At 60.7% G+C, this 26,860-nt stretch overlaps 1 protein-coding gene across 3 annotated transcripts; it reads right to left on the bottom strand.

The window, feature by feature from the left end:
• Positions 1-491: 491 nt before the first annotated feature.
• On the bottom strand, positions 492-26,520 carry WDTC1 (WD and tetratricopeptide repeats 1). 3 transcript variants are annotated; one of them, XM_075603892.1, is made up of 16 exons: positions 26,369-26,520; positions 24,015-24,148; positions 23,268-23,351; positions 23,123-23,169; positions 22,762-22,873; positions 22,450-22,637; positions 22,189-22,371; positions 21,972-22,066; positions 21,642-21,757; positions 21,383-21,458; positions 18,261-18,348; positions 17,863-18,036; positions 9,874-10,109; positions 9,588-9,753; positions 8,834-9,026; positions 492-714 (listed from the first exon to the last, which is right to left on the bottom strand). In XM_075603892.1, the coding sequence occupies exons 2-16, from the start codon at positions 24,060-24,062 to the stop codon at positions 508-510; spliced, it is 2,013 nt and encodes a 670-aa protein (XP_075460007.1). In that variant the 5' UTR covers positions 24,063-24,148; positions 26,369-26,520; the 3' UTR covers positions 492-507. The 3 variants fall into 3 exon arrangements, with proteins under 3 accessions (XP_075460007.1, XP_075460008.1, XP_075460009.1); XM_075603893.1 differs by having other exon boundaries at positions 26,365-26,514; XM_075603894.1 differs by having other exon boundaries at positions 26,441-26,460.
• Between the last annotated feature and the right edge of the window lie 340 nt (positions 26,521-26,860).

Below are 26,860 nucleotides of genomic sequence, written 5' to 3'. Positions count from 1 at the left end.
AAGAACTGGACCCATCTCTTGGGTGTTGAGCCTATGAAGATATCACTGTCCAAACATGGCTCTCTTCCCGATGCCCACACTCCTTTAGATTACACGTCCTTCCCATTAAGCAACGCAGCAAGGCTGAGCACTCCCCAATATTTATTGGAGCCTGTGGAGGTCTTGGTTGGGAATTAAGGGGGGGGGGCTAGGAGTTATGTGCATGTAGGGGGTGCATACCAACTGTATGCTGAGGGCTGTGCAGGATCCCCATACAATGCCCCAGCCCGTCGCTGTATCAGAAAGTCCGAGCGTGTGCATCCATGTATACAGTGCAGATGGGGCGTGTGACTCCATGTACACATGACTGTGTGCAATGTGTGTGTGTAAAACAGTGTGTGTGCGCTCAAGCAAGTATGTGTGTGTGTGTGTGTCCGTCCCTGCTCCCACCACACACAGCCACTCCCCTCCTCTCTTCCCCCCCTCTCCCTGCTAGCGCTGTTCCTCCCCTCCCCCCTCCTCGCAGGGTTAGCTGGGCCGGCACTGCACCTGTCCCTCGCTGGTGTCCTCGTCGTCGGAGCCCCCTGCACCTCCCCCCGTCCCCCCGCTCAGTCCTGTGATCCTGTAGCCCATGTTAAGCAGCATCACTTCCAGGGGGTCAGCGTTCATCCTGCGCTGGTTGGCCTGGCAGGCTCCCTCCATGTCCTGCACCACGCGTCGGTCCGGACCCTCGCTCTGCAGGACACAGGAGAGAGTGTGTGTGCGTGAGCCGAGTGTCACACCCCGACCCAGCCCCTCCCCCCCCCCAGCCCTCGCTCTGCCAGGACACAGGGGAGAGTGTGTGTGCGTGAGCCGAGTGTCACACCCCGACCCAGCCCCCTCCCCCCCCCCAGCCCTCGCTCTGCCAGGACACAGGGGAGAGTGTGTGTGCGTGAGCCGAGTGTCACACCCCCGACCCAGCCCCCTCCCCCCCCCGGGCCCTCACTCTGCCAGGACACAGGGGAGAGTGTGTGTGCGTGAGCCGAGTGTCACACCCCAACCCAGCTCCCCCCCCCCCCCCCCGGGCCCTCGCTCTGCCAGGACACAGGGGAGAGTGTGTGTGCGTGAGCCGAGTGTCACACCCCGACCCAGCCCCCTCCCCCCCCCCCGGGCCCTCGCTCTGCCAGGACACAGGAGAGAGTGTGTGTGCGTGAGCCGAGTGTCACACCCCGACCCAGCCCCCTCCCCCCCCCCAGCCCTCGCTCTGCCAGGACACAGGGGAGAGTGTGTGTGCGTGAGCCGAGTGTCACACCCCGACCCAGCCCCCTCCCCCCCCCCAGCCCTCGCTCTGCCAGGACACAGGGGAGAGTGTGTGTGCGTGAGCCGAGTGTCACACCCCCGACCCAGCCCCCTCCCCCCCCCGGGCCCTCACTCTGCCAGGACACAGGGGAGAGTGTGTGTGCGTGAGCCGAGTGTCACACCCCGACCCAGCCCCCTCCCCCCCCCGGGCCCTCACTCTGCCAGGACACAGGGGAGAGTGTGTGTGCGTGAGCCGAGTGTCACACCCCAACCCAGCCCCCCCCCCCCCCGGCCCTCGCTCTGCCAGGACACAGGGGAGTGTGTGTGCGTGAGCCGAGTGACACGGCCCTACCCAGCCCCCCCCCCCCCCCCCGGCCCTCGCTCTGCCAGGACACAGGAGAGAGTGTGTGTGCGTGAGCCGAGTGTCACACCCCGACCCAGCCCCCCCCCCCCCGGCCCTCACTCTGCCAGGACACAGGAGAGAGTGTGTGTGCGTGAGCCGAGTGTCACACCCCGACCCAGCCCCCGGCCCTCACTCTGCCAGGACACAGGAGAGAGTGTGTGTGCGTGAGCCGAGTGTCACACCCCGACCCAGCCCCCGGCCCTCGCTCTGCCAGGACACAGGGAGAGTGTGTGTGCGTGAGCCGAGTGTCACACCCCGACCCAGCCCCCTCCCCCCCCCCGGGCCCTCGCTCTGCCAGGACACAGGGGAGAGTGTGTGTGCGTGAGCCGAGTGTCACACCCCAACCCAGCCCCCCCCCCCCGGGCCCTCGCTCTGCCAGGACACAGGGGAGAGTGTGTGTGCGTGAGCCGAGTGTCACACCCCGACCCAGCCCCCTCCCCCCCCCCCGGGCCCTCGCTCTGCCAGGACACAGACAGAGAGTGTGTGTGCGTGAGCCGAGTGTCACACCCCGACCCAGCCCCCCCCCCCCCCCCCGGGCCCTCGCTCTGCCAGGACACAGGGGAGAGTGTGTGTGCGTGAGCCGAGTGTCACACCCCGACCCAGCCCCCTCCCCCCCCCCGGGCCCTCGCTCTGCCAGGACACAGGGGAGAGTGTGTGTGCGTGAGCCGAGTGTCACACCCCAACCCAGCCCCCCCCCCCCCCCCGGGCCCTCGCTCTGCCAGGACACAGGGGAGAGTGTGTGTGCGTGAGCCGAGTGTCACACCCCAACCCAGCCCCCCCCCCCCCCGGGCCCTCGCTCTGCCAGGACACAGGGGAGAGTGTGTGTGCGTGAGCCGAGTGTCACACCCCAACCCAGCTCCCCCCCCCCCCCCCGGGCCCTCGCTCTGCCAGGACACAGGGGAGAGTGTGTGTGCGTGAGCCGAGTGTCACACCCCGACCCAGCCCCCCCCCCCGGCCCTCACTCTGCCAGGACACAGGGGAGAGTGTGTGTGCGTGAGCCGAGTGTCACACCCCGACCCAGCCCCCCCCCCCCCGGGCCCTCGCTCTGCCAGGACACAGGAGAGAGTGTGTGTGCGTGAGCCGAGTGTCACACCCCGACCTAGCCCCCCCCCCCCCGGGCCCTCACTCTGCCAGGACACAGGGGAGAGTGTGTGTGCGTGAGCCGAGTGTCACACCCCGACCCAGCCCCCCCCCCCCCCCCGGGCCCTCGCTCTGCCAGGACACAGGGGAGAGTGTGTGTGCGTGAGCCGAGTGTCACACCCCGACCCAGCCCCCCCCCCCCCCCCCGGGCCCTCGCTCTGCCAGGACACAGGGGAGAGTGTGTGTGCGTGAGCCGAGTGTCACACCCCGACCCAGCCCCCCCCCCCCCGGGCCCTCACTCTGCCAGGACACAGGGGAGAGTGTGTGTGCGTGAGCCGAGTGTCACACCCCGACCCAGCCCCCCCCCCCCCCCCGGGCCCTCACTCTGCCAGGACACAGAAGAGTGTGTGTGCGTGAGCCGAGTGTCACACCCCGACCCAGCCCCCCCCCCCCCCGGGCCCTCACTCTGCCAGGACACAGGAGAGAGTGTGTGTGCGTGAGCCGAGTGACACGCCCCGACCCAGCCCCCCCCCCCCCCCCGGCCCTCACTCTGCCAGGACACAGGGGAGAGTGTGTGTGCGTGAGCCGAGTGTCACACCCCAACCCAGCCCCCTCCCCCCCCCGGGCCCTCGCTCTGCCAGGACACAGGGGAGAGTGTGTGTGCGTGAGCCGAGTGTCACACCCCGACCCAGCCCCCCCCCCCCCCCCGGGCCCTCACTCTGCCAGGACACAGAAGAGTGTGTGTGCGTGAGCCGAGTGACACGGCCCTACCCAGCCCCCCCCCCCCCCCCCCGGCCCTCACTCTGCCAGGACACAGGGGAGAGTGTGTGTGCGTGAGCCGAGTGTCACACCCCAACCCAGCCCCCCCCCCCCCCGGGCCCTCGCTCTGCCAGGACACAGGGGAGAGTGTGTGTGCGTGAGCCGAGTGTCACACCCGACCCAGCCCCCCCCCCCCCCCCCGGCCCTCACTCTGCCAGGACACAGGGGAGAGTGTGTGTGCGTGAGCCGAGTGTCACACCCCGACCCAGCCCCCCCCCCCCCCGGGCCCTCGCTCTGCCAGGACACAGGAGAGAGTGTGTGTGCGTGAGCCGAGTGTCACACCCCGACCTAGCCCCCCCCCCCCCCCCGGGCCCTCACTCTGCCAGGACACAGGGGAGAGTGTGTGTGCGTGAGCCGAGTGTCACACCCCGACCCAGCCCCCCGCCCCCCCCCGGGCCCTCGCTCTGCCAGGACACAGGGGAGAGTGTGTGTGCGTGAGCCGAGTGTCACACCCCGACCCAGCCCCCCCCCCCCCGGGCCCTCACTCTGCCAGGACACAGGAGAGAGTGTGTGTGCGTGAGCCGAGTGACACGCCCCGACCCAGCCCCCCCCCCCCCCGGCCCTCACTCTGCCAGGACACAGGGGAGAGTGTGTGTGCGTGAGCCGAGTGTCACACCCCGACCCAGCCCCCCCCCCCCCCCGGCCCTCGCTCTGCCAGGACACAGGAGAGAGTGTGTGTGCGTGAGCCGAGTGTCACACCCCGACCCAGCCCCCGGCCCTCACTCTGCCAGGACACAGGAGAGAGTGTGTGTGCGTGAGCCGAGTGTCACACCCCGACCCAGCCCCCGGCCCTCGCTCTGCCAGGACACAGGGGAGAGTGTGTGTGCGTGAGCCGAGTGTCACACCCCGACCCAGCCCCCTCCCCCCCCCCGGGCCCTCGCTCTGCCAGGACACAGGGGAGAGTGTGTGTGCGTGAGCCGAGTGTCACACCCCCAACCCAGCCCCCCCCCCCCCCCCCCGGGCCCCTCGCTCTGCCAGGACACAGGGGAGAGTGTGTGTGCGTGAGCCGAGTGTCACACCCCGACCCAGCCCCCTCCCCCCCCCCGGGCCCTCGCTCTGCCAGGACACAGACAGAGAGTGTGTGTGCGTGAGCCGAGTGTCACACCCCGACCCAGCCCCCCCCCCCCCCCGGGCCCTCGCTCTGCCAGGACACAGGGAGAGTGTGTGTGCGTGAGCCGAGTGTCACACCCCGACCCAGCCCCCTCCCCCCCCCCGGGCCCTCGCTCTGCCAGGACACAGGGGAGAGTGTGTGTGCGTGAGCCGAGTGTCACACCCCAACCCAGCCCCCCCCCCCCCCCGGGCCCTCGCTCTGCCAGGACACAGGGGAGAGTGTGTGTGCGTGAGCCGAGTGTCACACCCCAACCCAGCCCCCCCCCCCCCCCCGGGCCCTCGCTCTGCCAGGACACAGGGGAGAGTGTGTGTGCGTGAGCCGAGTGTCACACCCCAACCCAGCTCCCCCCCCCCCCCCCCGGGCCCTCGCTCTGCCAGGACACAGGGGAGAGTGTGTGTGCGTGAGCCGAGTGTCACACCCCGACCCAGCCCCCCCCCCCCGGCCCTCACTCTGCCAGGACACAGGGGAGAGTGTGTGTGCGTGAGCCGAGTGTCACACCCCGACCCAGCCCCCCCCCCCCCGGGCCCTCGCTCTGCCAGGACACAGGAGAGAGTGTGTGTGCGTGAGCCGAGTGTCACACCCCGACCTAGCCCCCCCCCCCCCCCGGGCCCTCACTCTGCCAGGACACAGGGGAGAGTGTGTGTGCGTGAGCCGAGTGTCACACCCCGACCCAGCCCCCCCCCCCCCCCCGGGCCCTCGCTCTGCCAGGACACAGGGGAGAGTGTGTGTGCGTGAGCCGAGTGTCACACCCCGACCCAGCCCCCCCCCCCCCCCCCGGGCCCTCGCTCTGCCAGGACACAGGGGAGAGTGTGTGTGCGTGAGCCGAGTGTCACACCCCGACCCAGCCCCCCCCCCCCCCGGGCCCTCACTCTGCCAGGACACAGGGGAGAGTGTGTGTGCGTGAGCCGAGTGTCACACCCCGACCCAGCCCCCCCCCCCCCCCCCCGGGCCCTCACTCTGCCAGGACACAGAAGAGTGTGTGTGCGTGAGCCGAGTGTCACACCCCGACCCAGCCCCCCCCCCCCCCGGGCCCTCACTCTGCCAGGACACAGGAGAGAGTGTGTGTGCGTGAGCCGAGTGACACGCCCCGACCCAGCCCCCCCCCCCCCGGGCCCTCACTCTGCCAGGACACAGGGGAGAGTGTGTGTGCGTGAGCCGAGTGTCACACCCCAACCCAGCCCCCTCCCCCCCCCGGGCCCTCGCTCTGCCAGGACACAGGGGAGAGTGTGTGTGCGTGAGCCGAGTGTCACACCCCGACCCAGCCCCCCCCCCCCCCCCCCCGGGCCCTCACTCTGCCAGGACACAGAAGAGTGTGTGTGCGTGAGCCGAGTGACACGGCCCTACCCAGCCCCCCCCCCCCCCCCCCGGCCCTCACTCTGCCAGGACACAGGGGAGAGTGTGTGTGCGTGAGCCGAGTGTCACACCCCAACCCAGCCCCCCCCCCCCCCCGGGCCCTCGCTCTGCCAGGACACAGGGGAGAGTGTGTGTGCGTGAGCCGAGTGTCACACCCGACCCAGCCCCCCCCCCCCCCCCGGGCCCTCACTCTGCCAGGACACAGGGGAGAGTGTGTGTGCGTGAGCCGAGTGTCACACCCCGACCCAGCCCCCCCCCCCCCGGGCCCTCGCTCTGCCAGGACACAGGAGAGAGTGTGTGTGCGTGAGCCGAGTGTCACACCCCGACCTAGCCCCCCCCCCCCCCCCGGGCCCTCACTCTGCCAGGACACAGGGGAGAGTGTGTGTGCGTGAGCCGAGTGTCACACCCCGACCCAGCCCCCCCCCCCCCCCCCGGGCCCTCGCTCTGCCAGGACACAGGGGAGAGTGTGTGTGCGTGAGCCGAGTGTCACACCCCGACCCAGCCCCCCCCCCCCCCCCCCGGGCCCTCACTCTGCCAGGACACAGGGGAGAGTGTGTGTGCGTGAGCCGAGTGTCACACCCCCGACCCAGCCCCCCCCCCCCCCCCCGGGCCCTCACTCTGCCAGGACACAGGGGAGAGTGTGTGTGCGTGAGCCGAGTGTCACACCCCGACCCAGCCCCCCCCCCCCCCGGCCCTCACTCTGCCAGGACACAGGGAGAGTGTGTGTGCGTGAGCCGAGTGTCACACCCCGACCCAGCCCCCCCCCCCCCCGGGCCCTCACCCTGCCAGGACACAGGAGAGTGTGTGTGCGTGAGCCGAGTGACACACCCCCGACCCAGCCCCCCCCCCCCCCCGGCCCTCACTCTGCCAGGACACAGGAGAGAGTGTGTGTGCGTGAGCCGAGTGTCACACCCCAACCCAGCCCCCTCCCCCCCCCCGGGCCCTCGCTCTGCCAGGACACAGGGGAGAGTGTGTGTGCGTGAGCCGAGTGTCACACCCCGACCCAGCCCTGCCGAGCATCCCCTCCCCCCACCCATCCGAGCATCTCCCCACCCCCACACCCCAACCCAGCCCTGCCGAGCATCCCCCCCCCCACCCCCCAGCCACGGAGAGCACCCTGCAGCCCCTTTCAAGTGTTGCCACAATTCCCCCTCCTTCGCAGAGCATCGTGCTGCTTCCCGCCTCCCCCGCAGAGCATCGTGCCGCCTCCCCCGCATAGCATCGTGCTGCCTCCCGCCTCCCCCCGCAGAGCATCGTGCGGCCTCCCCCCGCAGAGCATCGTGCGGCCTCCCCCCGCAGAGCATCGTGCGGCCTCCCGCCTCCCCCCGCAGAGCATCGTGCCGCCTCCCCCCGCAGAGCATCGTGCCGCCTCCCCCCGCAGAGCATCGTGCTGCCTCCGGCCTCCCCCCGCAGAGCATCGTGCCGCCTCCGGCCTCCCCCCGCAGAGCATCGTGCCGCCTCCGGCCTCCCCCCGCAGAGCATCGTGCCACCTCCGGCCTCCCCCCGCAGAGCATCGTGCCGCCTCCCCCCGCAGAGCATCGTGCCGCCTCCCCCCGCAGAGCATCGTGCCGCCTCCCCCCGCAGAGCATCGTGCCGCCTCCCCCCGCAGAGCATCGTGCCGCCTCCCCCCGCAGAGCATCGTGCCGCCTCCCCCCGCAGAGCATCGTGCCGCCTCCCCCCGCAGAGCATCGTGCCGCCTCCCCCCGCAGAGCATCGTGCCGCCTCCCCCCGCAGAGCATCGTGCCGCCTCCCCCCGCAGAGCATCGTGCCGCCTCCCCCCCGCAGAGCATCGTGCCGCCTCCCCCCGCAGAGCATCGTGCCGCCTCCCCCCGCAGAGCATCGTGCCGCCTCCCCCCGCAGAGCATCGTGCCGCCTCCCCCCTCCCCCGCAGAGCATCGTGCCGCCTCCCCCCCTCCCCCGCAGAGCATCGTGCCGCCTCCCCCCTCCCCCGCAGAGCATCGTGCCGCCTCCCTCCTCCCCCGCAGAGCATCGTGCTGCCTCTCCCCTCCCCCGCAGAGCATCGTGCCGCCTCCCCCCTCCCCCGCAGAGCATCGTGCTGCCTCCCTCCTCCCCCGCAGAGCATCGTGCTGCCTCTCCCCTCCCCCGCAGAGCATCGTGCTGCCTCCCTCCTCCCCGCAGAGCATCGTGCTGCCTCCCCCCTCCCCCGCAGAGCATCGTGCTGCCTCCCCCTCCCCCGCAGAGCATCGTGTTGCCTCCCCCTCACCCGAAGAGCAGCGTGCTGCCTCCCCCCTGCCCCGCAGAGCATCGTGCTGCCTACCCCCTCCCCCGCAGAGCAGCGTGCTGCCTCCCCCGAAGAGCAGCGTGCTGCCTCCCCCTCACCCGAGGAGCAGCGTGCTGCCTCCCCCCTCCCCCGCAGAGCAGCGTGCTGCCTCCCCCCTCTCCGCAGAGCATCGTGCTGCCTCCCCCCTCCCCGCAGAGCATCGTGCTGCCTCCCCCGCAGAGCATCGTGCTGCCTCCCCCCTCCCCCGCAGAGCATCGTGCTGCCTCCCCCTGCCCCGCAGAGCATCGTGCTGCCTCCCCCGCAGAGCATCGTGCTGCCTCCCCCCTCCCCCGCAGAGCATCGTGCTGCCTCCCCCCCACCCGCAGAGCATCGTGCTGCCTCCCCCGCAGAGCATCGTGCTGCCTCCCCCTGCCCTGCAGAGCATCGTGCTGCCTCCCCCTACCCCGCAGAGCATCGTGCTGCCTCCCCCTACCCCGCAGAGCATCGTGCTGCCTCCCCCTACCCCGCAGAGCATCGTGCTGCCTCCCCCCTTCCCCGCAGAGCATCGTGCTGCCTCCTCCCCCCTCACCTCAGGCCGCGGGCTCCACAGTCGGACCACAGGGTCGATGCCACTGGTGGCCAGGAAGCAGTAGCTGGGATGAGGCTGCAGACAGTTGACGATGGATTCATCCCCCTGGATCACACGCACGAGTGCGCTCGTGTCCTTCTCCCAGATAAAGAAGGAGCCGTCGTCCGAGCCGCTGACTATGTACTGAGCGTTACTGGGGAGGGGGGGAAGAGAGAAGGGACAGAGTGAGGATCAGCTCAGGGGTTGGGTTACCTGTGCTGGGCAGTAGAGCAGTTGGGTTACCTCCTCCTCTGTGTGGGGGTATGTAATGAGAATGGAGTTTATCGTGTTTGATGGTCACGGTGCACGAGGAGCTCCCTAGAGATGTGCGAGAGCCCCCGGGGAACGGGCGTCCCCCCCTCGCCTCCCTAACGGGGATGCTGGCTGAATGCCTGCAGGGTCCTCCTGGCATGCGAGATTCAGACCTAAGCTGGAGGTGTTCTCAGCACTGCGCGCAGGGCAAATGTGATCGCACAACAACAACTACCAGGGCTTCCATTTCCATGGACATGGTGGGGGTCCCCTGCCTGACATCGAGAGCGATACCCCCAGTGCCATAAGATGTTGTGTATACTTGAAGCCAAGTAACCAATAAATATTATTTCACTTATAAAAACGGGTGTTGGGGTTACTCCTGTGCGCACTCGCGGCCGAGACCGGCAACCCGAATCTATCTTTGAATAAAGTCAGAACAGGGCCCGAGGAGTTGCGTTACCTCCCCAGGAAGGTGGCCTCTTTGATGTCCGTGGTGGTGTTGCAGTGGCCACAGTATCGGTGTTTGTAGTCATAGCTCCGCTCCCTCAGCAGCAGCTCGTCCTCGGATAGAGAGTCCTTCCTCCCCGCGGAGCGCAGGCGCACGGCGCTGCCCTTCTTATCATCCTCTGCGGGAGGGGGGAGACACGGGAAAGCTGAGGGGGTGCAGGAGACATCCCAATACAGAGAGGGGAGAGTGATGGGGGGGCGGGGGGAGACACACACACAGAGGCACCCCAAAGACTCACGAGCGTCAGCCTTGGAGAAGAGGGCCAGCCGGATGTCCCGCTCGAGGGCATCACACGCACTGCTCTGCGCCTGCTCCGGGAATTTCACTTTGAAGTCGTCCAGACACTCGAGAGCCTCAGACACGTACCGGAGCTCGAACAGGCAGCGGGCCAGGCGGAAGTGAGCCTTCAAATGGGCCGGGTTTAACACCAGCGCCTGCAGGCAGTCACGTAAAGCGTCGTAATGGTCCCCATCCCTGAGGGGGCGAAAGGTGGGAAGGGAGCAGGTGGGTTCCAGGCACGGGAGAGAGGAGGGAGAGGGAGAGACGGGTTCCAGGCACGGGAGAGAGTAGGGAGAGGGAGAGACGGGTTCCAGGCACGGGAGAGAGGAGGGAGAGACGGGTTCCAGGCACGGGAGAGAGCAGGGAGAGGGAGAGACGGGTTCCAGGCACGGGAGAGAGCAGGGAGAGGGAGAGACGGGTTCCAGGCACGGGAGAGAGCAGGGAGAGGGAGAGACGGGTTCCAGGCACGGGAGAGAGCAGGGAGAGGGAGAGACGGGTTCCAGGCACGGGAGAGAGCAGGGAGAGGGAGAGACGGGTTCCAGGCACGGGAGAGAGCAGGGAGAGGGAGAGACGGGTTCCAGGCACGGGAGAGAGCAGGGAGAGGGAGAGACGGGTTCCAGGCACGGGAGAGAGCAGGGAGAGGGAGAGACGGGTTCCAGGCACGGGAGAGAGCAGGGAGAGGGAGAGACGGGTTCCAGGCACGGGAGAGAGCAGGGAGAGGGAGAGACGGGTTCCAGGCACGGGAGAGAGCAGGGAGAGGGAGAGACGGGTTCCAGGCACGGGAGAGAGCAGGGAGAGGGAGAGACGGGTTCCAGGCACGGGAGAGAGCAGGGAGAGGGAGAGACGGGTTCCAGGCACGGGAGAGAGCAGGGAGAGGGAGAGACGGGTTCCAGGCACGGGAGAGAGCAGGGAGAGGGAGAGACGGGTTCCAGGCACGGGAGAGAGCAGGGAGAGGGAGAGACGGGTTCCAGGCACGGGAGAGAGCAGGGAGAGGGAGAGACGGGTTCCAGGCACGGGAGAGAGCAGGGAGAGGGAGAGACGGGTTCCAGGCACGGGAGAGAGCAGGGAGAGGGAGAGACGGGTTCCAGGCACGGGAGAGAGCAGGGAGAGGGAGAGACGGGTTCCAGGCACGGGAGAGAGCAGGGAGAGGGAGAGACGGGTTCCAGGCACGGGAGAGAGCAGGGAGAGGGAGAGACGGGTTCCAGGCACGGGAGAGAGCAGGGAGAGGGAGAGACGGGTTCCAGGCACGGGAGAGAGCAGGGAGAGGGAGAGACGGGTTCCAGGCACGGGAGAGAGCAGGGAGAGGGAGAGACGGGTTCCAGGCACGGGAGAGAGCAGGGAGAGGGAGAGACGGGTTCCAGGCACGGGAGAGAGCAGGGAGAGGGAGAGACGGGTTCCAGGCACGGGAGAGAGCAGGGAGAGGGAGAGACGGGTTCCAGGCACGGGAGAGAGCAGGGAGAGGGAGAGACGGGTTCCAGGCACGGGAGAGAGCAGGGAGAGGGAGAGACGGGTTCCAGGCACGGGAGAGAGCAGGGAGAGGGAGAGACGGGTTCCAGGCACGGGAGAGAGCAGGGAGAGGGAGAGACGGGTTCCAGGCACGGGAGAGAGCAGGGAGAGGGAGAGACGGGTTCCAGGCACGGGAGAGAGCAGGGAGAGGGAGAGACGGGTTCCAGGCACGGGAGAGAGCAGGGAGAGGGAGAGACGGGTTCCAGGCACGGGAGAGAGCAGGGAGAGGGAGAGACGGGTTCCAGGCACGGGAGAGAGCAGGGAGAGGGAGAGACGGGTTCCAGGCACGGGAGAGAGCAGGGAGAGGGAGAGACGGGTTCCAGGCACGGGAGAGAGCAGGGAGAGGGAGAGACGGGTTCCAGGCACGGGAGAGAGCAGGGAGAGGGAGAGACGGGTTCCAGGCACGGGAGAGAGCAGGGAGAGGGAGAGACGGGTTCCAGGCACGGGAGAGAGCAGGGAGAGGGAGAGACGGGTTCCAGGCACGGGAGAGAGCAGGGAGAGGGAGAGACGGGTTCCAGGCACGGGAGAGAGCAGGGAGAGGGAGAGACGGGTTCCAGGCACGGGAGAGAGCAGGGAGAGGGAGAGACGGGTTCCAGGCACGGGAGAGAGCAGGGAGAGGGAGAGACGGGTTCCAGGCACGGGAGAGAGCAGGGAGAGGGAGAGACGGGTTCCAGGCACGGGAGAGAGCAGGGAGAGGGAGAGACGGGTTCCAGGCACGGGAGAGAGCAGGGAGAGGGAGAGACGGGTTCCAGGCACGGGAGAGAGCAGGGAGAGGGAGAGACGGGTTCCAGGCACGGGAGAGAGCAGGGAGAGGGAGAGACGGGTTCCAGGCACGGGAGAGAGCAGGGAGAGGGAGAGACGGGTTCCAGGCACGGGAGAGAGCAGGGAGAGGGAGAGACGGGTTCCAGGCACGGGAGAGAGCAGGGAGAGGGAGAGACGGGTTCCAGGCACGGGAGAGAGCAGGGAGAGGGAGAGACGGGTTCCAGGCACGGGAGAGAGCAGGGAGAGGGAGAGACGGGTTCCAGGCACGGGAGAGAGCAGGGAGAGGGAGAGACGGGTTCCAGGCACGGGAGAGAGCAGGGAGAGGGAGAGACGGGTTCCAGGCACGGGAGAGAGCAGGGAGAGGGAGAGACGGGTTCCAGGCACGGGAGAGAGCAGGGAGAGGGAGAGACGGGTTCCAGGCACGGGAGAGAGCAGGGAGAGGGAGAGACGGGTTCCAGGCACGGGAGAGAGCAGGGAGAGGGAGAGACGGGTTCCAGGCACGGGAGAGAGCAGGGAGAGGGAGAGACGGGTTCCAGGCACGGGAGAGAGCAGGGAGAGGGAGAGACGGGTTCCAGGCACGGGAGAGAGCAGGGAGAGGGAGAGACGGGTTCCAGGCACGGGAGAGAGCAGGGAGAGGGAGAGACGGGTTCCAGGCACGGGAGAGAGCAGGGAGAGGGAGAGACGGGTTCCAGGCACGGGAGAGAGCAGGGAGAGGGAGAGACGGGTTCCAGGCACGGGAGAGAGCAGGGAGAGGGAGAGACGGGTTCCAGGCACGGGAGAGAGCAGGGAGAGGGAGAGACGGGTTCCAGGCACGGGAGAGAGCAGGGAGAGGGAGAGACGGGTTCCAGGCACGGGAGAGAGCAGGGAGAGGGAGAGACGGGTTCCAGGCACGGGAGAGAGCAGGGAGAGGGAGAGACGGGTTCCAGGCACGGGAGAGAGCAGGGAGAGGGAGAGACGGGTTCCAGGCACGGGAGAGAGCAGGGAGAGGGAGAGACGGGTTCCAGGCACGGGAGAGAGCAGGGAGAGGGAGAGACGGGTTCCAGGCACGGGAGAGAGCAGGGAGAGGGAGAGACGGGTTCCAGGCACGGGAGAGAGCAGGGAGAGGGAGAGACGGGTTCCAGGCACGGGAGAGAGCAGGGAGAGGGAGAGACGGGTTCCAGGCACGGGAGAGAGCAGGGAGAGGGAGAGACGGGTTCCAGGCACGGGAGAGAGCAGGGAGAGGGAGAGACGGGTTCCAGGCACGGGAGAGAGCAGGGAGAGGGAGAGACGGGTTCCAGGCACGGGAGAGAGCAGGGAGAGGGAGAGACGGGTTCCAGGCACGGGAGAGAGCAGGGAGAGGGAGAGACGGGTTCCAGGCACGGGAGAGAGTAGGGAGAGGGAGAGACGGGTTCCAGGCACGGGAGAGAGTAGGGAGAGGGAGAGACGGGTTCCAGGCACGGGAGAGAGTAGGGAGAGGGAGAGACGGGTTCCAGGCACGGGAGAGAGTAGGGAGAGGGAGAGACGGGTTCCAGGCACGGGAGAGAGTAGGGAGAGGGAGAGACGGGTTCCAGGCACGGGAGAGAGTAGGGAGAGGGAGAGACGGGTTCCAGGCAAGGGAGAGAGTAGGGAGAGGGAGAGACGGGTTCCAGGCACGGGAGAGAGTAGGGAGAGGGAGAGACGGGTTCCAGGCACGGGAGAGAGTAGGGAAAGAGACGGGTTCCAGACACGGGAGAGAGTAGGGAGAGGGAGAGACGGGTTCCAGGCACGGGAGAGAGTAGGGAGAGGGAGAGACGGGTTCCAGGCACGGGAGAGAGTAGGGAAAGAGACGGGTTCCAGACACGGGAGAGAGTAGGGAGAGGGAGAGACGGGTTCCAGGCACGGGAGAGAGTAGGGAGAGGAAGAGACGGGTTCCAGGCACGGGAGAGAGTAGGGAGAGGAAGAGACGGGTTCCAGGCACGGGAGAGAGTAGGGAGAGGAAGAGACGGGTTCCAGGCACGGGAGAGAGTAGGGAGAGGAAGAGACGGGTTCCAGGCACGGGAGAGAGTAGGGAGAGGAAGAGACGGGTTCCAGGCACGGGAGAGAGTAGGGAGAGGGAGAGACGGGTTCCAGACACGGGAGAGAGTAGGGAGAGGAAGAGACGGGTTCCAGGCACGGGAGAGAGTAGGGAGAGGGAGAGACGGGTTCCAGACACAGGAGTAGGAAGAGGAAGAGACGGGTTCCAGACACGGGAGAGAGTAGGGAGAGGGAGAGACGGGTTCCAGGCACGGGAGAGAGTAGGGAGAGGGAGGGACAGGTTCCAGACACGGGAGAGAGTAGGGAGAGGAAGAGACGGGTTCCAGGCACGGGAGAGAGTAGGGAGAGGGAGAGACGGGTTCCAGGCGCGGGAGAGAGTAGAGAGAGGAAGGGACGGGTTCCAGGCACGGGAGAGAGTAGGGAGAGGGAGAGACGGGTTCCAGACACGGGAGAGAGTAGGGAGAGGAAGAGACGGGTTCCAGGCACGGGAGAGAGTAGGGAGAGGGAGAGACGGGTTCCAGGCACGGGAGAGAGTAGGGAGAGGGAGAGACGGGTTCCAGGCACGGGAGAGAGTAGTGAGAGGGAGAGACGGGTTCCAGGCACGGGAGAGAGTAGGGAGAGGGAGAGACGGGTTCCAGGCACGGAAGAGAGTAGGGAGAGGAAGAGACGGGTTCCAGGCATGGGAGAGAGAGACGGGTTCCAGACACGGGAGAGAGTAGGGAGAGGAAGAGACGGGTTCCAGGCGCGGGAGAGAGTAGGGAGAGGGAGAGACGGGTTCCAGGCACAGGAGAGAGTAGGGAGAGGAAGGGACGGGTTCCAGGCACGGGAGAGAGTAGGGAGAGGAAGAGACGGGTTCCAGGCACGGGAGAGAGTAGGGAGAGGAAGAGACGGGTTCCAGGCACGGGAGAGAGTAGGGAGAGGAAGAGACGGGTTCCAGGCACGGGAGAGAGTAGGGAGAGGAAGAGACGGGTTCCAGGCACGGGAGAGAGTAGGGAGAGGAGGAGATGGGTTTCAGGCACGGGAGAGAGTAGGGAGAGGGAGAGACGGGTTCCAGGCAAGGGAGAGAGTAGGGAGAGGGAGAGACGGGTTCCAGGCACGGGAGAGAGTAGGGAGAGGGAGAGACGGGTTCCAGGCACGGGAGAGAGTAGGGAGAGGGAGAGACGGGTTCCAGGCACGGGAGAGAGTAGGGAGAGGGAGAGACGGGTTCCAGGCACGGGAGAGAGTAGGGAGAGGGAGAGACGGGTTCCAGGCACGGGAGAGAGTAGGGAGAGGAAGGGACGGGTTCCAGGCACGGGAGAGAGTAGGGAGAGGGAGAGACGGGTTCCAGGCACGGGAGAGAGCAGGGAGAGGGAGAGACGGGTTCCAGGCACGGGAGAGAGCAGGGAGAGGGAGAGACAGGTTCCAGGCACGGGAGAGAGCAGGGAGAGAGTAGGGAGAGGGAGAGACGGGTTCCAGGCACGGGAGAGAGTAGGGAGAGGAAGGGACGGGTTCCAGGCACGGGAGAGAGTAGGGAGAGGGAGAGACGGGTTCCAGGCACGGGAGAGAGTAGGGAGAGGAAGAGACGGGTTCCAGGCACGGGAGAGAGTAGGGAGAGGAAGAGACGGGTTCCAGGCACGGGAGAGAGTAGGGAGAGGAAGAGACGGGTTCCAGGCACGGGAGAGAGTAGGGAGAGGGAGAGACAGGTTCCAGGCACGGGAGAGAGTAGGTAGAGAGTAGGGAGAGGGAGAGACGGGTTCCAGGCACGGAAGAGAGTAGGGAGAGGAAGAGACGGGTTCCAGGCACGGGAGAGAGAGAGACGGGTTCCAGACACGGGAGAGAGTAGGGAGAGGAAGAGACGGGTTCCAGGCGCGGGAGAGAGTAGGGAGAGGGAGAGACGGGTTCCAGGCACGGGAGAGAGTAGGGAGAGGGACGGGTTCCAGGCACGGGAGAGAGTAGGGAGAGGAAGAGACGGGTTCCAGGCACGGGAGAGAGTAGGGAGAGGAAGAGACGGGTTCCAGGCACAGGAGAGAGTAGGGAGAGGAAGGGACGGGTTCCAGGCATGGGAGAGAGTAGGGAGAGGAAGAGACGGGTTCCAGGCACGGGAGAGAGTAGGGAGAGGAGGAGATGGGTTTCAGGCACGGGAGAGAGTAGGGAGAGGGAGAGACGGGTTCCAGGCAAGGGAGAGAGTAGGGAGAGGGAGAGACGGGTTCCAGGCACGGGAGAGAGTAGGGAGAGGGAGAGACGGGTTCCAGGCACGGGAGAGAGTAGGGAGAGGGAGAGACGGGTTCCAGGCACGGGAGAGAGTAGGGAGAGGGAGAGATGGGTTCCAGGCACGGGAGAGAGTAGGGAGAGGAAGGGACGGGTTCCAGGCACGGGAGAGAGTAGGGAGAGGGAGAGACGGGTTCCAGGCACGGGAGAGAGTAGGGAGAGGAAGAGACGGGTTCCAGGCACGGGAGAGAGTAGGTAGAGAGTAGGGAGAGGAAGAGACGGGTTCCAGGCACGGGAGAGAGTAGGGAGAGGGAGAGACGGGTTCCAGGCACGGGAGAGAGTAGGTAGAGAGTAGGGAGAGGGAGAGACGGGTTCCAGGCACGGGAGAGAGTAGGTAGAGAGTAGGGAGAGGAAGAGACGGGTTCCAGGCATGGGAGAGAGTAGGGAGAGGGAGAGACGGGTTCCAGGCACGGGAGAGAGTAGGGAGAGGAAGAGACGGGTTCCAGGCACGGGAGAGAGTAGGGAGAGGTAGAGATGGGTTCCAGGCACGGGAGAGAGTAGGGAGAGAAAGAGACGGGTTCCAGGCACGGGAGAGAGTAGGGAGAGGGAGAGACGGGTTCCAGGCACGAGAGAGAGTAGGGAGAGGGAGAGACGGGTTCCAGGCACGGGAGAGAGTAGGGAGAGGAAGAGACGGGTTCCAGGCACGGGAGAGAGTAGGGAGAGGAAGGGACGGGTTCCAGGCACGGAAGAGAGTAGGGAGAGGAAGGGACGGGTTCCAGGCACGGAAGAGAGTAGGGAGAGGAAGGGACGGGTTCCAGGCACGGGAGAGAGTAGGGAGAGGGAGAGACGGGTTCCAGGCCCGGGAGAGAGTAGGGAGAGGAAGAGACGGGTTCCAGGCACAGGAGAGAGTAGGGAGAGAGAGAGACGGGTTCCAGGCACGGGAGAGAGTAGGGAGAGGAGGAGACGGGTTCAAGGCACAGGAGAGAGTAGGGAGAGGAAGAGACGGGTTCCAGACATGGGAGAGAGTAGGGAGAGGAAGAGACAGGTTCCAGACACGGAGAGAGTAGGGAGAGGAAGGGATGGGTTACAGACCAAGGAGAGAGTAGGGAGAGGAAGAGACAGGTTCCAGACACGGAGAGAGTAGGGAGAGGAAGGGACGGGTTACAGACCAAGGAGAGAGTAGGGAGAGGAAGAGACGGGTTCCATACACAGGAGAGAGTAGGGAGAGGAAGAGACAGGTTCCAGGCACAGGAGAGAGTAGGGAGAGGAAGGGACGGGTTACAGACCAAGGAGAGAGTAGGGAGAGGAAGAGACAGGTTCCATACACAGGAGAGAGTAGGGAGAGGAAGAGACAGGTTCCATACACAGGAGAGAGTAGGGAGAGGAAGAGACAGGTTCCATACACAGGAGAGAGTAGGGAGAGGAAGAGACAGGTTCCAGACACGGGAGAGCGTAGGGAATACACCCCCACCCCAAGCATAGAGCCCACTCTTCTCCTCACCATTTGCGCTTCATATACGCAGCAGCGCGGTTTCCGTAGAGCATAGCGCAGCTGGGAGCGCTCTGCGCGGCCTGACTGTACAGCTCGATGGCCTGACTCCACAGCTGGTGAGCGAAGGCCTCGTTAGCTCTCTGCTTCACCAGCTCCAGGTGCGGGGGCAGCTCCAGGACAGGTCTAGGGGGGCAAAGGCAGCAGGAAAGGTTACAGGGGGAGGAGGGAATGGGGGCAGGGAGTGGAAGAGAGGGTGGGTGGGGGGGGGGGAGAGAAAGAGATGGGGGGGGAGGGTAGAGAGTTAGAGGGAAGTAAGAGCGCCTCCCGCTGGCAGTAAAGTCAGTTGCCCCGAGTTACCACACCAACTGCCCGTTAGATTAGATTGTAAGTTCTTGTGCTGCTCTCACCCCACAAGGGTCTTGCTGTCGCTCAGCCGGAACCCGTTGCTGTGCAAGTGGATCCCGTTGGTCGACGCCGTTTTCCCGTTCTGGACTTCTGTGGAGACAAGCGCATCAAGATACCGGTGACGCAAAGTGATGGAGCGCTCACTCCACAGTGCAGGTCAGTGACCCCTCGGACCCCTCCCTCCAATGGGATGAGGAGGCGCGGCGCACATGGGATTCCTACAAGTCAATAAGGTCTCCGCACCTTTCGTTGATGGGTTAAAAGTAGAGATGTGCAAAGTTTTTGCAGGCGGTTGCAACTCATGAGAAATGCGCCATCTTTATTACTGGCGACATGTCCTGGCCTAGTCAGAGTTTGCAAAGCATTAAGGCAATGTGCAAAATGCTCGAAATATCGCTAGATTTGCTGAATGCGGAGACCAGAAACACTCCATTTTACTGAAAGTATATATATATTTTTTTTTTTCTCAAGGCCTCGTGAGGACCGAAACGTTGGCATTTGTGCCACCTACTCTAATACAATCTTTTTGAAAATTACCTCTGAGTGCTGTCTCGTTCCTACTGCGTTACTGCGGCTGCACCACTGCTGTGAGGAACACCCCTGCCTGTTTACTACTGCTAAGGGACATGCACCTACCTTTAATTTACGGCATACACGTGAGTGCCAACTACTCTCCATTGACATACATACATACACACGTATGTACGTATGTATATATGTATATGTATATATATATATATATGTATACACACACACACACACACACACACACACACACACACACACACACACTACAAAAAGTTTTAAAAAATCATATATAGGCACAAATCTTGAAAAAATATAGCAAAAAAACAAAAATAAGAAGAACCCTGTCATGATAATATCACGAGATGTGTTTTAATCCATCTGGTGCTTCAGGGGTTAATGTGATTGGAGTTTTATTTAAAAATACAATATATTGGGTTTATGACCTTTCCGGGGTCTGGGATCTTCAAAGAGGACTTAATGTGGGGTGTGATGGGGGGCCGTCATGGCTAGCCCACTAAAAGTGACATGTGGAGTGTCTGCATCAAAGTGTGTGAATAATCGCTGTTAAATTACAGAGAAAAGTGCCCTACAGGGTGTGCCCTCATTGAGGGACTTTATTAAAAATGAGAATATCATGTGACGTCATTTACTGTACCTGCTAAGTTACAGATCTGTAATCGTGTCACAGAATGGCAGGTAACGAGACCACACACTGCATGGGTAAGAGGTAATAAGGGGCAGATATCCATTTGTTGCTTAAATTTAGGAGTAAGACGGTTGTGATTAGTCTCGTTGCGTCCGTAGTGGCCATCTGAATCTATTGATGTGACTCACGTGTGCCTCAGTATTAGAGGCGAGAAGTTATGAGTGTGGTTATCTACTGAGGCAAAATCTAAACGTCGTTTGTAAAGGTTTGTTTCTTCTCGGTCATAAAAGTGTCGGTCTCGCAGGCGATTTACGACGGGGTGGGCTTGTATTGTTTCAATGGGAGAGAGATAGGATATAAGTCTTAGCAAGGATTATGAAAATCCGATTTCAACAGAGGTGTGTTTGGTCCCAAACACGTGATATCTCATCTTCCTGCACCAGTGACCTCTCTGGGAGAAAACCTGTGACATTTGGGTAATGTACTGTATAGGTATTTCTTTTTTATGTTTTATCCTGTTATTTTGAGAAACGGTTCTGCATTTACTGTAATTGTATGTTCTTGTAATCTAAGAGATAGATATATAGATATAAATACACACACACACAGTTAAGTTATGGTGGTTAAAAAAAAAAAGTAAAGCATATAGCAAATGGAAATATTACTGTATGCTCGTTTGCATGTCTTAGACAGGTCTGCAACCCCGCCTTTCACCATTATCACCCAGCATACAGCACTTCCACTGCAGCAAGGGATTCTGGGAAATGACATGCAAATGAGCACACAGTGCCACCTTTTGCTTCAAAACCACATAACATGGTCCCCTGTAAGCTTTTGCTTGCTGCATTTCACAGCTTTGAGCACAGCCTGGGTTAAGATGCATAGCCAGCAAACCCACCCACAGACAGCTGTTTCAACCTTAATGGGTCTCCTCAGTGTGGGGTTGATTATACTGGCTCTGCAAAATGAAGCTTAGGATGGGTTTCACCACACTTAGTTAAGTTATGGTGGGTAAAAAAAAACATTTAATAAGTGATGCTTTGGGCTCTGAATGAACTGATTGCACGTTCTGGAGAGAGTATTTACATTTGCCGTTTACATTTTGTAATAATGGGTGTGTGTGTGTGTTAAGTGCATAGTTTTTTCTATTATAAAACAGGGGCCTGGGACCCTGGCAAATGTATTCATTTTACATCTTTTATTCGCATTTCCCGGGTGATGGCAGCGTATAGATATGACTGCAATGGAGTAGGGGTTAATATTAACTCATTGGAGGTACCTTGCGCAGGAGAAAGGCGAGTTGGCTAAAGTAGCCGTGTGTATTAACCCTGGTTACATATCCAAGCCACGTGCCCACTTGTGTGCTGTTCGTGACGGGAATTATATGGGGACGGATTGAGGCGAGATATTACTCATTTGAGGGACCTTTGCGGAGGTGAAAGTGGGCCAGCTAGTGCGCTGTGTATTAACCCTTGTCCCGTATGCAGGTCACGTGCTCACAGGTGTGCCGTACGTGACAAACCCCCACACGATGGGCTCGCAAATGCTTGTGTAATTTGATGACATTATCCCAGGGGACGGGCAACTCCTGTCCTCAAGAGCCACCAACAGGTCAGGTTTGAAGGATATCCCTGATTCAACACGGGTGGCTCACCTGTGTTGAAGCAGGGATATCCTGACCTGTTGGTGGCCCTTGAGGACAGGAGTTGCCCACGCCTGCATTATCAGCTGACAGAGTTGGGGAGATGTTTCGCAGAAACGCAAAAGGTTTGGCGACCGCATTTGTATCGTTTCGCACAACTCTAGGTAAGAGGGCGTCTCACCCTCGGGATTCCTCCAAGTTAATAAGGCCAGTGGAACCCATCTTGGATGTAGAAGAGGGCATCTCACGCAAGGGATTCCTATCAGTTAATAGGGTCTGGATAAGTCCTACAGATTCGGGATACTCACCCCCTGAGGTGTGATGGGATTTAGGGAGCAGGAAGGTGCAGGGTCTCTGCTTGAATGTCAAATCAAAGAGATACACCTGTGAAGAGAGGGGGAGAGCATCGAACACAAGGACAACTTCAGAGACCAGCAAGCTGACAATCCTTCCCGGGCGATTTAAAATCCTTTCACTTGTAGATAGGCCAGCAATGCATTGTGAAGGGGTTACCATACCGTGTTACCGCCGGAGAATTCAAAATGTCCACAGGCCTCATCAACTCACCTGTTCACCCCCCATGTTGGCAAGCAGTTCGGTGCCATCAGGGCTGAAGGTGACGTATGTGGCCACCAGAACACGCAATCGGTTGTTGTTATCTGGGTGCTTCACGGGTAGGTGTCCTGAGAAGAGAGGCGAGAGGGTTGGTGAGGGGGGGAGGCGATGGGGAGTTGAGGCGACAAGGTTGCTGAGAGGAGGGGATGGGGCGGGAGGCGAAAAGGTTGGTAAGGGGGAGGCAAGAGGCGACAAAGTTGGTGAGGGGGAGGAGAGGTAAGAGGCAGAGTTTGTGGGGAAGGGGCCGGTGAGGCAGGAAGTTACATGTTCCGAGGGTCCCACCTGCCACATAATACTGTGCTGCTCCGTCAGGGATGGGCTTCTGTCGGTCGCAGAACGTGTGCACCCCAGACTGCGGGTTCTGCAGCATGCTCTTCCTGAAAGGGACACCAGCTGAAGAGTGAGTGGGGGGGGGACAGACATTATACAGAGACATCCCCCCCAAAATGTACAGAGAGACCCCATAATATACCACACACCGCGACCCGACCCTCCTGACCTGTGGCTGTGGATCATGCGGATATCGTAGAGCCTCACAAAGGGCCCGCTGGCCCCCACTGCCATGCAGTTATTGTCCCGGGGGCTCACGCTCACACACTTGGCTTCAACCAGCTGGCCGCAGTACTCCGTCAGGTCTATCAGGACCTCCGAGTGTGTCCCGCTCTCCCGCAGGTCGTACTGCCTGTGGGGTGGGAAAGGGGGAGTCAGCACCTCCAGGACACAACCCACCCTTCTTCCCGTGCAGGGTGGGGCCCCTCACCGAATGAGGCCGTCCTCTCCCGCGCTCCAGAAGGTGTTGGGCCAGAGCGGGGCGGTGGCGATGCGCTTCACGCGGTTGGTGTGGTCGGAGAAGACGTGCAGAGTCTCCCGGGCGGTCACATCGTGTACATGAACCTTGGCGTCTGCGGCTCCCGTGATCAGGATCCGGCCGTTGGAGTGAGGGAGGAACTGGTGGGGAGAGGGGGGGGGGGGAGGAAAGTTAACATTAATGTGTATATGGCAAAAGCGCACACGCACACGCGCACACACACACACACGCACGCACGCACACGCAATAATCCCAGCTGTTCACCTTGACAGAGAAGATGTTGGCTGTGTGTCCTGTGTGCATGGACAGCAGCTTCTTGTGGTGGAAGGGATCCCACAATATCATGTGCTGGTCATCCGAGCCAGAGGCCAGTAAGCTGGGTGAGAGAGAGCGAAAGAGTGACACGCGGGTCAGGGGAGGGGGGGGGGGTTAAGAGAGAGAGGTAGGGACAAGGAGGTCAACACAGAGTAAAGGCCCGGGGGAGGAGGCGAGGGGGGGGGGGGAGAGACGGGGGCGGGCGGGCGAGGGGAGAGAAGGGGGCGGGCGGGTGAGGGGAGAGACCGGGGCGGGCGGGTGAGGGGAGAGACGGGGCGGGCGGGTGAGGGGAGAGATGAGCGATACTCACTCCCCTTTCTCATTCCATTCCAGGCAATTGACACAGCCTGAGTGACCCTATACACAGAAAGAGGGGAGGGGGGGGGGTGTTACTGATAGGATTTATATCCTCACTCCATCCTGACCCAACATCCAAGGCCTCACACCACAATTACCTGCAGCTCTGCCTCCAGCCCCAGGCGTCGGATAAAGGGGTCAGTCACATGGTAGCGACGCTGGAAGCTCCTCGCTCCCCTCTCCTGGTGACAGACACACATGTTACAGACCCTACCGAAAAACATCTGGCAGCAAAAGGGTTACAGAGGGCCTGTGTGACTCCTGTATGATAATAGGGTCCCTCTGATGGGATGACCGGGCATCACAAACACGGGATTCATGCACGTTATTAGGGTCAGTGACAGCTCCCTCTGACCAGATAAGAGGGCATCTCATAGTGGGGACTCCTGTCATTTAAAAGTGTTAATGACGCCTTCCTCTGACAGGCGAGAGGAGCCTCATGCAAGGGGTTCCTATAAATGAAAAAGATAAGAGGTGCCACCCACTGATGGGATAAGATGGGTACATACAAGGATTCCCAATAGGTTCATAGGGCCAGCGGCACCTCCCTAGATGGGATAAGGTGGTGAAAGACACGGGATTCCTATTTGTTATTGGGATCAGTAATGCTTTCCTATAGGTTGATAAGGTTAGTGGCGCCTCCTCCTGATGGGATAAGAGGGCATCTAGAAGTTAATAGGATTTGTGGCGCATCCTTTGCATTTGCTGGGATAAAAGGGTTTCTTATATACAGGATTCCTATAAGTTAATAGGGTTTTCCAGACATCACAAGAGGAAGGTGCCACTAACCCTATTAACTTATAGGGGCACAGTCTCTCCTCCTGCTATTCCAGGCTGACACATACCCTGATCTGCCTGTGGACCAGGTCTTGAGTTATATTCACTCTCTCCATGTCGGAGCGAGCACACTAGAGAGCTCTGGGGGCTCCACGTTCCAGCATTCCCGCAGCTCCACGCCAGTGTGAGACGTACACAAGCCCTGCGGGATCAGAGACATCGCCGTCAGAGCATCCCTGTGCAACCAAACCCTGTATGGAGAATGTATATAGGCCTTTGGCTCTGTCTATACACTAGCTAGCTCAGTATACGGGTCCTGTGTGTTGGCATATATACACACTAGCTCCATATAGTCCTGTATATAAGCCCTAGTTCTCTCTATACACACACTGGCTCAGTATATACAGGATGTCCTGCATAAAAGCCCCATGTCCTGTGTGTGTGTGTGTGTATATGTGTGTGTGTGTATATGTGTGTGTGTGTATGTATGTATGTATGTATGTATGTATGTATGTATGTATGTATGTATATATATATATATATATATATATATATATATATATATATATATATATATATATATATATATATATATATATATGACCGAAACGTTGGCGTACCTGTGTTCACAATACACACTTTTTTGTATCATCATTGCGGTGTGCTGTCTTCTGTCATCAGGATCCCCCTGGTTACTACATGTCTATATATACACATATATATATACACAGGCATACCCCGGTTTAAGGACACTCACTTTAAGTACACTCGCGAGTAAGGACATATCGCCCAATAGGCAAACAGCAGCTCGCGCATGCGCCGGTCAGCACGTCCTGAACAGCAATACCGGCTCCCTACCTGTACCGAAGCTGTGCACAAGCAGGGAGACTATAGAGCCTTTTACAAATGCATTATTTACATCAGTTATGCACGTATATGATGATTGCAGTACAGTACATGCATCGATAAGTGGGGGAAAAGGTGGTGCTTCACTTTAAGTACATTTTCGCTTTACATACATGCTCCGGTCCCATTGCGTATGTTAATGCGGGGTGTGTGTGTGTGTGTGTATATATATATATATACACACATATATATACACATATATATACACACACATATACATATATACACACACACACTAGCTCAAAATTCTTTATGCAGGCGGTTGGTGACACACACACACACTATTATAAGCCTGTGGTTCTGTAAACAGGCCCCATATATAGGACCCCGGCTCAGTATCTACACACAAACGACTGTACATATACAAGTCCTGTATATAGGCCCTAGTCATATACACCCCCTATATATCTATTTACACACACCTATATGTCTATATATACACACACGTCTCTGTATTATAAAGGCTACCCCAGTTTACTGATCCCACTTGTAGAACACCAGTATGTACACACTAATATACTGTATGTAGCCTCTAAGTCCTGTATATACAGACTAGCTTAGTATATAGGCCCATCTCTGTACATACACACTAGTTCAGCATACAGGTCCTGTGTATTTAGACACTAGCTCAGTATATAGGTCATGTACATGACCCCCGTCTCTTTGTATAGACACTAGCTCAATATATTGGGTCCTCTGTCTGTATATAGACACTAGCTCAGTATACAGGTCCTGCATATAGACCTATGGCTCTGCATATAGCACTGTCTGAATATATACACACAATAGGTTAGTATATAGGTCCTGTGTATAGGCTCCTGTCTCTGTATACACACACACACAAGCTCAGTATATAGGTTCTGTGTATAGGTCCCCGTATCTACACACTAGGTTAGTATATATGTCCTCAGTAGATAGGCACTGTGTATAGGCCAACGTCTCTGTATATACATGTATGTATGTCTTTATTTATATAGCGCCATTAATGTACATAGCGCTTCACAGTAGTAATACATGTGGTAATCATATAAATAACAAATAATACAAATAACAGATCATGTGAATAAGTGCTTCACACATAAAAGTAACATTGTGGAAATCTAATTTAGTATACAAGTCTAATTTAGTATACAATCTAATTTAGTATACAAGTCCTGTATATGCTCAATATATAGGTCCTGCGTATAGGCCCGTCTCTATATACACATTAGGTTAGTACATATGTGCTGTGTATAGGCCACTGTCTGTATATACTGTACATACTGAGTATAGAAGTCCTGTGTATAGACCCCTGTATCTGTATATGCTCAATATATAGGTCCTGTGTATAGGCCCCTGTATATGCTCAATATATATGTGCTGTGTATAGGCCCCTGTCTCTATATACACATTAGGTCAGTACATAGGTGCTGTGTATAGGCCCCTGTCTCTATATACACATTAAGTCAGTACATAGGTGCTGTGTATAGGCCCCTGTCTCTATATTCAGGACCCAGTGTGTCCGGCGGTTACCTGCCTTTTCTCCTCGGCCGGAGAGGGCCCTGGCAGGCGGCCCGGAAAGTATCTTACAGCCCGGCCCCGTGTTTACCTCCCCAGCTGTCTCTCTAACCAGGGACCGGAATCCTCCTATTGGCCCTACGGGCTGCGCTATCTCCGCAACTCTCACCGCCAACAACGCGCCTACGCTACGTAAACAGCGCACACCCCCTCACAGAATAGCTCGAGCGCCCAAACCCGCTGCTCCGCCGCCCTGGCAACGGCAAAGGGAGTGAAGGGGCCTACGGACCAATCAGGGTGCTTCCTGAGCAGCGTGAGTAGTGAGTGATGGGTGGTGCAACGAATGAGAGAAGGGCAGAATGGGACGCTGTCAAGTTAGGCTGGCGGGGAGGACAAGCAGTGGCGTAGTTGGAGATACCACTGCGCAAGGTTGCATGGGAGTTGTAGTTCTTATTACAGATTCTGTTATCATTTCATTTTAATATTGATGTAGTGATCAAAAGGCCTCCAG

The sequence above is a fragment of the Ascaphus truei genome, chromosome 6 (genome assembly GCF_040206685.1).
Source record: "Ascaphus truei isolate aAscTru1 chromosome 6, aAscTru1.hap1, whole genome shotgun sequence".
Lineage (NCBI taxonomy): Eukaryota > Metazoa > Chordata > Amphibia > Anura > Ascaphidae > Ascaphus > Ascaphus truei.
Note: the sequence above shows the minus strand (reverse complement) of the source record. Positions and strands in the feature narration are given on the sequence as shown.

Coding starts and splice junctions, on each gene's coding strand:
- WDTC1 (XM_075603892.1), bottom strand. CDS start 24,062: ATGGAGAGAGTGAATATAACTCAAGACCTGGTCCACAGGCAGATCAGG. Junction 22,372..22,449: donor GGAGAGGACGGCCTCATTCG/GTGAGGGGCCCC, acceptor CCCACCCCACAG/GCAGTACGACCTGCGGGAGA. Junction 9,754..9,873: donor CTTCTCCAAGGCTGACGCTC/GTGAGTCTTTGG, acceptor CCCCTCCCGCAG/AGGATGATAAGAAGGGCAGC.